Source organism: Plecotus auritus, assembly GCF_963455305.1.
Source record: "Plecotus auritus genome assembly, chromosome: 6".
In the NCBI taxonomy this organism is placed as follows: Eukaryota; Metazoa; Chordata; class Mammalia; order Chiroptera; family Vespertilionidae; genus Plecotus; species Plecotus auritus.
In genome coordinates this window covers 24,159,025-24,172,436 of record NC_137773.1, presented here as the reverse complement: position 1 = coordinate 24,172,436, position 13,412 = coordinate 24,159,025, and the positions used below count along the sequence as shown (strand labels likewise).

Below are 13,412 nucleotides of genomic sequence, written 5' to 3'. Positions count from 1 at the left end.
ATTTGTACCTATCCTATTTTTATTCTTAATATTGGCTTATTTATTACCATTTAAATATTTTTCATACCTAAAGCTTCCACTTTTTCCTTCCTTTGTAACTTCTTTTTTTCTTGCTTTATATTGCAGTATCTTCCCTCATCTCTCTGAAGCATAGTTATATTCTCAGTAAATTATTTTTCTATGCATTCCAATAATTGTGCTTCAGTTGATACTTATTCTGTTCATATTACCATATCTTTTATGTTGTTTTACTCCTCAAGTATACAGATGTTTTACTATAATATTCCTTGATGGCTTTAGTTGTGTGTTTTTTCCTGCTAAGGTGAGTTAGATAATGTAGAGAGTGCCTGGGAAGGCACATGGGCATTTCTTTAAATTGTCAGCTGAACCCAAGGCGACAGGCAAAGCCACGCCCTGGGAACACACTTTGCCAAAAAGGCAAGGGTGTTATCAGCTTGACCTTCATTTCAGCCCAGGTGTTGGGCAGTGGGTTTTGATATGTAAATCCAGTCAAGTACCAGGAATGCTGGGGCCTACTCAAGAATGCAAATAATCTCCTTTGTCTTGACTTTTGGTGAAACTTCCTGGTATTTTGGGTATAAAATAAACACGCTGCATGGGCTCTGGTGTTTCTCCAGCAGAAGAGGGCAGCAGTCCCACCCAGTTCCCAGCTTTTTCCTTCCATTTTGTGTCTTGTCTCTTTCTTTTATTTCTCAAACCCCAGCTCCTCTCCTCAGGAACTGGACCTGCTCTCTAGCCGCACTGGACGTGGATAAGAGCGAAATATTTTTACATCAAGATAATATTGAAGGCCAAGCTTTAGTGGCTTCTTCTCCAGTGAGTGTAAGGACAGGAAAAGGGAAGGCCCACAGCTGAAGGTTCTGGAGTCAGTGTTGCACACTCTGGTTCACTGCCACTCCACCAGGTCAGGAATCCGTCTGTAAGCTCTCAGCAATTGTCAGCATTAGGAAGAGGTGTTCTCTGTAGGTTGTGCTCCACCAGCCCTTGGGGTTTGGAGGAGGAGGAGGTGGAGTAGTAAATGCTTGCACCTGTTCTCATCACCTCCCAGCTGGGCTTTGACCTGACCTGTCATCACTCTGCTAACACCTGTGACCTAGTATGCTGCGGTTGATTTTTCTGTTGAAGAGGGATAGCAGTGATTGAGGAAATTAATAACTTTGATTCACATTTCTGAGGTTTCTATAGTTTCAACAGAATGATATTCAGAGAAAATCATCAGCTCCCTGTTATCGTTGTTTTTTAAATATGTTTTTATTGATTTCAGAGAGGAAGGGAGAGGGTAGAGAGATAGAAACATCAATGATGAGAGAGAATCATTGATCAACTGCCTCTTGCACACTCCCTACTGGAGATCAAGCCACAACCTGGGCATGTGCCCTGATCAGGAGTCTAACTGTGACCTCCTTGTTTATAAGTCAATGCTCAACCATTGAGCCACACTGGCAAAGCCCCTGTTGTTTTCTTATACTCCATCCATACTTCTCTCCTTCTGCCCAGTGAAGAGAACAATCTAGTGCCTATCACAAATACTTTGCAATAGGAGTTCTCTATGCCTAGAATATTCTTCTCTCAGATCTTTAATGGCCAGCTCCTTGTCATTAATCTCATATCACCTCAAATGTTACCATTGCTGAGAGATCTTTCTTGACGCTATATTTAAAATAGCCACTCTTCTAGGTGCTATCATATTGTTCAGTATATTTTTCATAGAACTTAGTATAATTTAAAATTCTTTGTATTTATTGTCTATTTCTTCCCACTAGAATGTAAGTTTCTTGGAGCATGTATTTCTTTTCTTTTGTTGTTTATTTTTCTTTTCATTCTCCCCCACCCCCTACCCCCGCCTGTGGTGATGTGACAGTCTATGGAATGCCTAGATCCTAGTGAGTGTGTAATGTCTTTTAAGGAAAAATAAAAAACTGAATGGATGAAAATAACACATATGGCCATTACTTATCCTGTTTTCACTCTATTTTTTACCTCTTCCTAAACATATGGCATGAATAGTGGGGTATGTCCTATAGCTTTTCTTTTCTATTTTAATTTTTCCCTCTTTGTTGGCTTCTTTGTTTCTCAATGTAATCTTCTGTTTTATAAATTCATTATATATTTGTATTTATCCTACCTTTATTCTTTCTATTGTATTACATACTAGGTTCAGGTCTATATTTTAAATGTTTCATATCTATAATTAAATATTTTTATTATGACAATATTGACATCAAAAATTTTATTTTGCAATGTGATATCATAAAGAAAAAAAATCTCCAGTTTTATTCTTTGATTTTAGAAAGCAAGTAAATTCAAGTTAACTCTATGTATTTTTTAGTTAGCTTATGTCACAATAGTGAGTTGCCAAATAATGTTTCATAAGTATTCATTTGATCTTCAACATGAATCTGTAATGCGGATAGGGTGTGAATTTCCATTTTTCAGATGAAGAAAGTGAAGTTCAAAGAGGTGAAGTAGGTGGGTGGCTGATCTGAGAGTTAAACACTAGTCTTCAGTTATTACCTAGTGCAGTTGTTTTTCTCACTGTTCAAGTTTGTCCCTAAGTATATATCATATTACTAGAGTCATGATTTGGGGATTTCTCCAAGTATCTCTAAAAGGTGTTTAATTTTATTGGTTTGATTGTCAGTAGAGAAAACAACAGGGACAAGAACAACAACAATAAATGGTTATGATGTACTGGGCACAGTTTGAAATGCTGCACATGTATTAATATATTTAAATCTCTTTATGATCCTGAGAGCAGTCTGTATGCATTTTGAAAATAAGGATACTAAAGCACAGAGAGGTTAAGTAACTTTTCCATATCACATAGCTAGTAAGTGGCAGAGTTAGAACTATGCACCTAAAAATCTGGCTGTGATCATTACCCTAACTGGTAATAACAGAAACTTTATTGCAGCTTATAGTTTACAATGAGCTTGAAAATGTATTATCTACAATACCAATCTGTAAAGAAGGCAAGCAGAATTTTATAGACAAACAGTCCTAAGTTTCAGAGAGGCGATTTGGTATCTTACACAGATAGCACGGAGCTAAAACTATACTGAAATTCTTCTCAAATCTAATTATATCTCTGTTCTTGAACCATGTTTTATTATCCCTGATTTTATTATCTCAGTGTGGTCTCCTTAATATGTTTTCCTTCTCCAGTGAGTTATATTTTTATGGGCTTAAAACAGTAACCTATGCCCTAGCTCAGTGGTCGGCAAACTCATTAGTCAACAGAGCGGCAAACTGCGGCTCGCGAGTTTGCTGACCACTGCCTTAGCTGGCTTAGCTCAGTGGACAGAGTATCGGCCTGTGGACTGATGAGTTGCAGGTTCAATTCTGGTCAAGGGTACATGCCTGGGTTGAGGGCTCAATCCCCTGTGGGGGTGTTCAGAAGGCAGCCAATCAATGATCTTTCTATCTCTCTCTCTTTTCCTTCCTCTCTGAAATCAATAAATATATATTTTTCAAAAAAACCCGGTAACCTAATTAAGTACCTAAGGAATATTTTCCCTCTTAATATTTTTATGTTCTTTAACCACATCTCTTGCAGTTGAATTGTGAAGATTTCCAGAAAGGAGAAAGAGATGGGGATTTTATCTGTAACCTTGATAGTGCAGCTGTGTGTGGCACAGATGGAAAAACTTACAGCAACAGATGTGCCCTGTGTGCTGAGAACATGTGAGTATTCTCTGAAGCAGTCTTTTTCCCTACAGCATGTTCTCTGTATAATTACATGACACATTTTTTCTTATGGTCTTTAATGATTCATTTTGTGGGAGTTAGTCATCCATAAATTATTAGAACCACTTCTTTTACTACCCTTAAAGAACAATATTTATAACACTTTATATTTTACAAAGCACTTTTGTGTGCTATTTATCAGATGGTTATCACTGCCTCTATGAAGCAGTGATATAAGCTTATATCTATACATACATATAATAAGCATATAGCTATACATACAAACAATATACTACACACATTCATCTATTTTCTATTTATCTATTTCTGATTGTATTCTGTTCCACAGAGAATTATTTAATCATCAACTTATATTAAGTTCTCAGTAATTTATAGTATTAGAGTAGGTAATTGGGACTCTTAATGTTGAAATTCTTTTCATCTCTTCAATCTTCACCACATCAATAAAGCATCTCGCTGTCCTATATTTTGTCCCATTTGTTCCTTCTCCACCCTCAATACTAGTTTTGGTTATTGATTGTATTTAACTAACAAGATAGCATACTTGCTTTGCAGGTTCTGGCTTGTGACCTCAATCTTTAATTGTCTGCTCTTCAGTTTTTGTAAATATAACAAACAATGTCTGAGAAGACTGGTAAAGGCTATGAAAGATATTTAGTCTTCAAGGTTCTGCAAGCTTATCCCTCCTTGTGAATAAGTATTTTAACCAAGGCACCACTGGATTAAATCACTCCAATCCCTCACATGACTGCATTTTCAGAAATACACTCTAAAAATTATATCTTCAACTCTTACCAAGGGACAACATAAAGAAACAGAAAGCAAAAAACAGACATGGAAAGAACATACTGGTTTTTATTAGATATGTGTTTTCTAACACTGCTGTGAGCACACTGCACATTTAGTTTCTACTCTGACTTACGTGGGGAATTCTGTGGTAGATTCTTTAAATCTCTGGTTCAGGTGTAAGTATTTCTCCCATCATTTCTGGTATGCTTCATGTACTGTGCAGTAAGTCATTCTGCTCATTGCATTTCTTAGCTTGGTCTACAAGAAGATTCTGGAATCATGTTGGAATTTAATGTTTTTGTTTCCTTCAGCTGATATTTTTTGATATAACATTTTTCTTATCACTTTAACTACTAAGTTTTTACTTTTCTTATTTGTATTGGATTTTAGTTGTTATACAAATGCTTTAGTTGTAAGCTGCCTTATCTTTATAGAAAGTAGGAAGTGTGTCCTACATTTATGATTCTATGTTTTCAGATATGCTTTAAAGCTCTATTAGATGGAGTAAGATTAATTATTAGGACTTTATGAACTTCCTGTGAAAAACAAAACGTTAGCATAACTCAAGTGAAGGATGGTATAATGGAATGCTAGATACTGTAAACTTGAATTTGTTTATTAAAATCAACAACAACAAAGTTCCTTGGGAGGCATCTAATATCTAGTTCCAAGCTTTACTTTTTCCCACACTTCTGATGGGGTCCCCTCTGGACATAGCAAAACATTTACAGGTGTGCATCTTACTGTCCCATCAATGTGATTTCATTTCTTTGACTCCAAGTTATAAACCTAGGCTCTCCCTAGAGTAAGTAAAGAAAATAATGCAATGTGATGCCTGTTTTCAAGAGCAAAGAATCACAAAACGATGAAGATAAGTTAACACTCAAATGATGAGAAGTTCTGTGATACTAAACTATGTCTATGAACTTTCAATTCCAGTAAAACCAGGTCCCAAGTTGGCATAAAAAACGAAGGGGAGTGTGAAAGCAGTAATCCAGAGCAGGTGAGCACAAATGTCAGAGTGGTGGGAACACTGGGGCTGGGGCACTGACTTCGAAGAGAAAGAAGGCTCTTTGCTCCTCCTTCGTTGGTGGGGTGGTTGGAAAGAAGTAATTCTTGCTGTGCTTGAACTGGGATACTACTTGTTTGATGAAAAGCAACTGATAGTTTCTGAAGCTAGACTAGGTTACTTTAGTAGTTAGACCTTTCAGCTCTATTTCAGCTTTCTATGAAAAGACAGAAAGAATGAAGGGAGGGAGAGAGAGAAGGAGGGAAGGAAGGAGGGAGGAAGGGAGGGAGGGAGGGAGGGAGGGAGGGAGGGAGGGAGGGAGGGAAGGAAGGAAGGAAAACTAGTTAAAAAGGAACTACCTGTGTAGTAGTAAAGGTCACTACACTCGTGTCACTTACCTAAATTGAAATCCCAGCATTGTCACTTGCTGTCAGGAGAACTTGGGCAAATCCCTTAACCATCCTGTTCCAGTGTTTCCATATCTAAAAATGAGATTTGGATTAACTAGCTTCTTTTTATGCTAAAATTCTGTGAGCCTTTGATGTTAGGGGAAGGAAGTGAACATCTCACTATATCACAGTTGACTTGTTCTTGCTGAATGACTTTTCTAAGTCAAGTTTTGGTGCCCTTCTTATAGGCACCGGTGATTACCTCCACCAAGACTTTTAGAATGTATTTTAAGCCTCTCTTTGTCTGTGTCACCCAGTAGATTGTGAGCAAGCTGAGGGCAAGGACTGTGTTCTAGCATACAGTAGTTTATCCATGTTTACTAATAAATGAATTAGTATCCATGTTTACTAATTAAATGAAATAAATAAATTAAGTAAGTAAATGAGTTCCATACTTCACCACGTGAATTATATGGAGCTACTTCTACACGTCTCAGACTGCTCTAGGTGGCTAGTACGCATTGGACAGAGAGGCACTGAGTTCTATAAAGTTTCTGAAAGCAGCATTGTAAGCATTACAATCAAGGTGGCAAATGTCACATTCCTTCCCCTGTTCTAGGATGTTTGTAGTGCTTTTCGGCCTTATGTGAGGGATGGAAGACTTGGATGCACGAGGGAAAATGATCCAGTTCGTGGCCCTGATGGAAGGACGCATGGCAATAAGTGTGTGATGTGTGCTGAGCTGTTGTGAGTATCACCATCCCCAAGCAGGCCAAGCAGTGGGCTTGATGAGGATGCCCTTGGTGGCTGTCCTAAGTACCGCTCCACAGAGAGATCAAGTCCTTATTACAAGGCATGCAATCTTTTGTTTTCATAAGGCAAAATGGTCCTTGCTCCCAGAGTGGCTTTTCTCTTTTTAATTCATTTCATTTGCTAAAGTTTCTTAAAAGGAGTGGATAAGGTGGTTATGTTAGTTATTAAATTCAAGTCTTAATTTGTTCCATTATAATGACTTGAAAATGCACAATGTCTTATAAGGCATAACGTTTTGAAAATTAAAAGGCACTTTCATATGGAATAACCTAGTTTAGTCATTTGACATGCATTGCTTTTTGGGGACAGGTATGGAGACTCTTATTACAATGAAAGTCTAATTTAAAATAATAATAATAATGACAGCAATGTCATGTGGCCGAATTTATTATGAGTATAAAAGATGGAATTTATGAAAGGGAAGAACTGTTAGGCTAATCTTTCCCTGGGTGCCTGACATGGTTCTGAGCACTGAGACCCAGGTATGAATACGATCCAATGAGTCTTTAATATTCTGGATGTTCAACAAGATACAGACTCTAATCCGTATGCTGGCAAGCCTTAAAGTACGCTGTATACATCTCTGGGATCTTTAAAAGCTGGACAGAGAAAGATTTACAGATTAATAAACTTCACACCTGCCTTTGAAAATTACAGTGCGCTGTTGTAGAATTCAAGGGCATGTCTTAACAGGTTTACAATATAGTGATTATAACTGGTTTCCAGACTGGAAATCAGCCAAATCTTCACATGTTTGGAACTAGGAGACATGTGCTTTTAGTGTTCAAACCTGCACTAATTCTGCAACTTTCATTTTCTCTTTATGCACTAGCCAAAAAGGAGAATTTGACCTCCCTAACTCCTGGTTTTTTTCTCTGTAGAACTAAGATAATAATGTAGGAAGAGACTGTAATTAGATAATAGGTGATTTGAAAGGACTTAGAAGTTCAGTTTCGTGTAGCTTTTATTAACAATGATGCTTTTACATGAAGGCAAACAAAGTACTTTACAAGGTATAAAAAGCTATACATAGGGTGTGGATGACAATATTTCCAATACTCAGTTTGGTTTCACCTTGTCACAGCATTGTTTTAATGCTCTTGGTTCTGCCTGTTAAAGGGAATTCTCCTGACAATATGTTTGTCAATCAAGGAGTCACACCCATCAAGCTGCACAGAACAAAGATTCTAATTGACTGTGAGTGAGTCAGTTTCGCACCCTTTCTTATCTTTAGTAATTTTCAGGCTCAGACATTCAAGACAGACAAAAGCTGGTCTAATGTAAGTTGATCAGTTTAACAAGTTAGGGCAAAAGATATAAAAGAACTTAACACAGAAATGAACACTAAGAATAGGATCAAGGTATAAACTGACCAAGTGTTTTCATTCTTCACAGCTTAAAAGAAGCTGAAGAAATTAGAAAGCAACAAAATGAAACCAGAATTCCACGAAGTGCTGAAAAGGTAAATTATTCACCAACACAATTTGGTTCTTGTGGCTATAAATATTAATAAACATATGCTTAAACATTTGAGGTCATTTAATAATGTCATTGTCCTTCATTATCACATTATTCTTTCCCTTAATTTCACAATTCCCCAAGTTGACAATTCCTAGTATATTAATAATTAAATTCATTTTTAAAACAGCATTTCTCACCTAAAGCTCAAAATGCACAATTTTCCTCTTTGCTTAAAAAAAAGAATGTAGTCAGAAAGTTTAGGCAAATTAAATTCCACTTAATTTTCATCAGGCTTCTCTCTGGTTTTCGTGTAAATTAATCTTGCTTTGAATAAATTATAAAAAATATACCAATATAAATTAGGAATAACTTTAAAAATGATTTTTTATTATTTAAGACCTTTATTAACAGGTTCTTACAGTTTGTTGATGTTTTGGGGGGAAAATCAAGTTGTAAAGTTTTATTACAAATTAAAAATGAGATTCTAAGTTAAAAAACAATAAAATAACAATAATAGAGTCTTTTGAAAAATATATCCACTAGTATATTTTATGTATAATCCCATTTATAAAGGTCTTGCTTCTGTTACATGAAAATCTCAAACAAATATTGAGCTTGTGGTTTTAAAAATACACCCACAATTAAGTTTTTAAAAATTATTAGATGATTTAATTTTCCATCTAGCGTGAAAACGATATTCATTTTGTTAATAGAATAGGCATTGTAGGTAATTCAGCCTGGATTTCTTAAATCACAAAGGCTAGTAAACCTACTTTCCGTAAAAGTGATAGCAGTTACTTTGCTAAATAATTAAAATTATTGATGACTAACCTTTTGTTGAGGAGTCAGAGCGCCTGAGTTTTAGTCTGAGCTCTGTCATGCTCTTGTGTGTGAAACTGAGCCAGTCAGTCATCTCTTCTCTCTGGGCCTCCATTTTTCTTGGCAGCAAAATGAGGAGGTTGAATAAATGATCTCAATTCTGCTTTCCTGTTGGTTTGGGATTCTATGTCTTGCACCTTTTTGTACTAATACAAGTATACAATTCTTGTGGATTGTAGGGCATATGTTTTCTCAAGGGAAACACAGATCCAATTTATGGTAGTCAAGGCCTGACCTTTCACTTCATATTGCTATTCAATGAAGCAAACATCTCAACTTTCATAGGGTATTCAGTGTTTCAGTTAAGAAGCATGAAGCATTCAGAGTTGTCAACAATTTGTCCAATACTCACTGAAATTTGAAAAGCAGTTCTTTAGTGGTGGTTGTTAAACTTCAGTCTGAAACCTTGGGTCACCATGTGATAATCAGCATTTTACTACTCCATAAACAGAGAGTTCTTTTCCCTTGTCTTTCATCACATCTCAGCTACTTTCCCCTCATCCTCTCTGTGGCTGGGGTCATTGTTTTGGTGGGGTCATTGGACATGATTATGTTGAATAGGACAGGTTTACTGTGATGGCTCAATATCTGCCCCATAATTAAACTGTCAGTGGGTTGCTCACAAAAGTACTTCTACAGAATTTCCTTGGTTGAATCACAACTTATAAACTGAAATTAACATTGTTTCTCTTATGGGAATCATTGAGCATTGATTTTATTACCATGCTATAATTATCAGGTGACTTCTGTGTCTGTATTCCTAGATTGTTACAACCAGGAAGTTTGGAGCACACCCATTGCTCCTCCAAAAACAAATATCTTCTTATTAGGAGGTAATTAGGATTCTCTTTTAAAGTGTCCTAAGTAATATGTATTACTTAAAAAGAGAGAGAATTCAAATTTTTAAAAAGGTCCTGAAGAGCATCTGTTCTAAAAACTTCATTGTGTAGGTGGTGGGATTTGGGTCTCAAAGGTAGTGAGATTTTATGATGGTCTCCCAGCGGGTTTGAAGCACAATCCAGCTGCTCAGGTCTCTGACTCAAACCACACTTTATGTTCATGTTTTCTTGGCTGAAGTGGAAAAATGAAGGTCACACAGTTGAAGAGAGGTCTAAAGGGAAGTATTTTTGTAGGTTATATTGTAGTAATATATGTCATCACAAAATATGTTTATTGATAGAGATTCCCAAGTCTAGAGTAATTTGTGTGTGTGTGTGTGTGTGTGTGTGTGTGTGTGTGTGTGTGTGTGTATGTATATAAATTTACCCCACATTAAATAGTAGTTTTCAAAACACAAAGAAAAACCCAAGAATACTGAACCAAAGCATCAAGAAATAGATAAAAACCTCCCAGATTTTGCAGGGAAGTAATAATCTTTTTAAGGTTTTCTAAATAAATATTCATCTTGATATTCTATCACTCTAAGGAGAGGAGTGAATGAAAATTACATTCACTCTCTCTAAGGTTTCCACCTATCCTATTACAAATAAACATCTATAAAGGACCAAAGTACATAAAAATGATGCACAATTCCATGGAGAAAACAAACTAACATAAGCCTAATGCTGTTGGATACCAGATTATTTTTTTTCCTTACCAACTAGTTTGGATTATTCTTGATTTGATCCATATTAAGTAGCATGCAAGTATCTCACCTCACAGCTTGTATATTCTACTCATTGTCAACTTTTATTTATTTTTGGTTTTGGCTGCTGCATTTTGTTGGAATGCCATGAAAGATCTTTTGTTTTTTATTATATTTTTTCATATATTTGAAAGTTAACAAGAACTATCTAGTTTTAGAAAATACTTTCTCAACCTTATCCTTTCTAAGGCTCTTTTACCTTTTAATAAATATACCACATAGCAAATATAGGCACTGAGTAATTTTACAATGTAATTACTATTTTTTATTAATTCTCATTAATATGTAATATGTGTTCACCAACACCTTTAAGATCTGACATTTTTTAACTATGAAGTTCTGGTATACATTTTCTGCATTAACATGTAGAAACGTGTTCAATGTAATTGCTTGTCTTTTTAAAGGATTTTTGCAAAGAATATGAAAACCAAGTGAAGAATGGAAGGCTTTATTGTACCCGAGAGAGTGACCCAGTCCGTGGCCCCGATGGCAGGATGCATGGCAACAAATGTGCCCTGTGTGCTGACATTTTGTGAGTACAGATGTGGTTTCTTTGGAGTGACTCAGAAGGTGAAGTGGCAATTGATTGGAATGATGATTAAGAACAGTGTTGAGGTGAACATTTGTTGTTCAGAATTTTTGAGCAGTTTTATGTTCTCTACAAATTATAATACCACCTACTAAATAGATCCTAACGATATATGTCTATTTCTGAGTACGAATGGATTTTATTACCCGGTGAGAAGGCTGGATAACAAAATACTTCTTAACATTTCTTCTCATGAATTTTGTAAGCCTTCTATGAGATATTCATAATACAAAATGAGGGTAAAAGCAGGTACCAAGACTTTGTTTCCTTCAGTAATTTTCTCATTGTGATCATCACACTTTCTCTAGATCCTTGAACTCTCTCTGTTCTTTCTCTGTGCTCTCCTATTCCAGCTTGTCTCAGTCTTGACCAGTTAATGTCTTCTTTTCCATGGATTGCATTTTAACATTATCTTTCCTTGGATAAGACCTCCTAAAATCTCTAATTGAGATTCAATTATTATAACTCTTATTGATTTTATTTCATAACTATCATTGCAGTTGGTAACTGGAAAATGTTTTCTATGACTGCTTATTGACTGTCAGTCTTCTCTACTGAGCTATAAGTTCCAAAAAGACAGGCTTTGTCTTTGTTTTGTGTACTACTGTGCTATATGCCCAGGCTAATGCTTGCCAAAAAATAGTTACCAACTTAATGTTGAATGACTATATGAATGAAGCTTAAGGCTAAATAGCAGAAAAAAGCCATGGATATGCACGCGTGCACACACACATACACACACATATATAGGGCACAACCAAATGAAAATGTACCATAAGAGGTGAATATTCAGGTATGAAAGTAACGATGATAGATGTAGGACTCATTTTCACTTTGAGGTCTAAGATGTCTTCTTAAAGAAGGGAGAATTTAAGCTGGGGAGATTAGAAGAAAGGAAGATGATAAAAAAAAAGATCATTACAATGAAAGGAAATGGTATACATGAAGGCAAAATGAAAGAAAGGGGTTCTTTGGGGAAATAGTGGAGATTTCAATTTGATAAGGGACTTTAAAGTGATCAGAAAGTGTTTGTACAAGAACTCAGGAATACTTAGATGTTTTTCCACTTGTGCCTAAATGACAGTTTTATAACATGAAGATTTAAAGCATTATAGTCATTTGTTTGCTTTTGTTTCTTTCTCCAGAAAATGGCGTTTTTCAGAAGAAAAACGTAAAGCAGATGAAAACCTGAGAAAGGCTGAAGAAAAAGTTAAAGTTAAAAGAGAAATTGAGGTGAGGATTAGTTTGATCAATCTAGTTAGAACTTTTGTGGTATATGTGTGTATGTGCATTTTACTCTAGAATACATTTTCAATATTGGTTCATTTTTTTCTCTACTACTGATGGGTATTCTGGAAACTAATTTATAGTTATTATTTTATGAGATTTATAAGAATAAAATAATAACTATGACATTACAATTTTAAGCTCTATTTGGAGGAAATTAATCAAGTCATATTAATAAAATAGTTCCCTATTCCTAAATGAAGGTATATATCAAAGAATTACCTGACTCCAATTTCTTCCTTTCCTTTCTTCCTTTCTTTTTTTTCTATAGTTTCCCTTACTTCAGTCTCTAGTCACTCAAATCCTCCACATATATCACTGGATAGTTTTTCTAAAACAAAGGTTTGATTGTATTCTTCTCTGCTGTAAATATTTATCATTTCCCATTTCCTAAGAATAAAGTCCGAATTCCTCTCAAACTTTAGTGGCCTGGTTTTGACTTATCTTCAAGGTCTTCTTTTGACCAACTCCCTAACCTTTCTCTCTTTGCCCACTAATTCTTTAGCCACTATGCTCATGACTACAAAGGATTAGCTTGAAATGACATGTCCTTTTATGCCTCTAAGTCTTTACATATAATTCTTACCCTTGAAGGACTTTTTGCCACATTGTGTTCCTGGAAATTATCCTAATGATACAAATTAGATATAAGCTCTTCTCTGAACTTCCATGAATTATTCTTTCCTTTGTGCTTATATGCACTGAATTCTGACTTGTGCCATCTCTTAGCTCTTTATATTGTAATTCCTTATCTTTTTCACTTGAACGATAGAAGAGCTAAGCCACATTTATATTTATATCCCCTTAACTTAAAATTTGAGA

General features: G+C 35.6%; 1 protein-coding gene across 2 annotated transcripts in view; it reads left to right on the top strand.

Annotated features, from left to right (window-relative positions):
- SPINK5 (serine peptidase inhibitor Kazal type 5) overlaps positions 1 to 13,412 on the top strand; it is a gene marked incomplete at both ends in the record, with an annotated part of 69,748 nt that overhangs the window by 18,784 nt on the left and 37,552 nt on the right. For both annotated transcript variants that reach the window (XM_080673928.1, XM_080673929.1), the window contains 6 exons: positions 3,578 to 3,705; positions 5,458 to 5,521; positions 6,536 to 6,663; positions 8,125 to 8,191; positions 11,119 to 11,246; positions 12,449 to 12,536. In XM_080673928.1, coding sequence (XP_080530054.1) covers positions 3,578 to 3,705; positions 5,458 to 5,521; positions 6,536 to 6,663; positions 8,125 to 8,191; positions 11,119 to 11,246; positions 12,449 to 12,536 — 603 coding nt within the window. The remainder of the gene's footprint in view (positions 1 to 3,577; positions 3,706 to 5,457; positions 5,522 to 6,535; positions 6,664 to 8,124; positions 8,192 to 11,118; positions 11,247 to 12,448; positions 12,537 to 13,412) is intronic.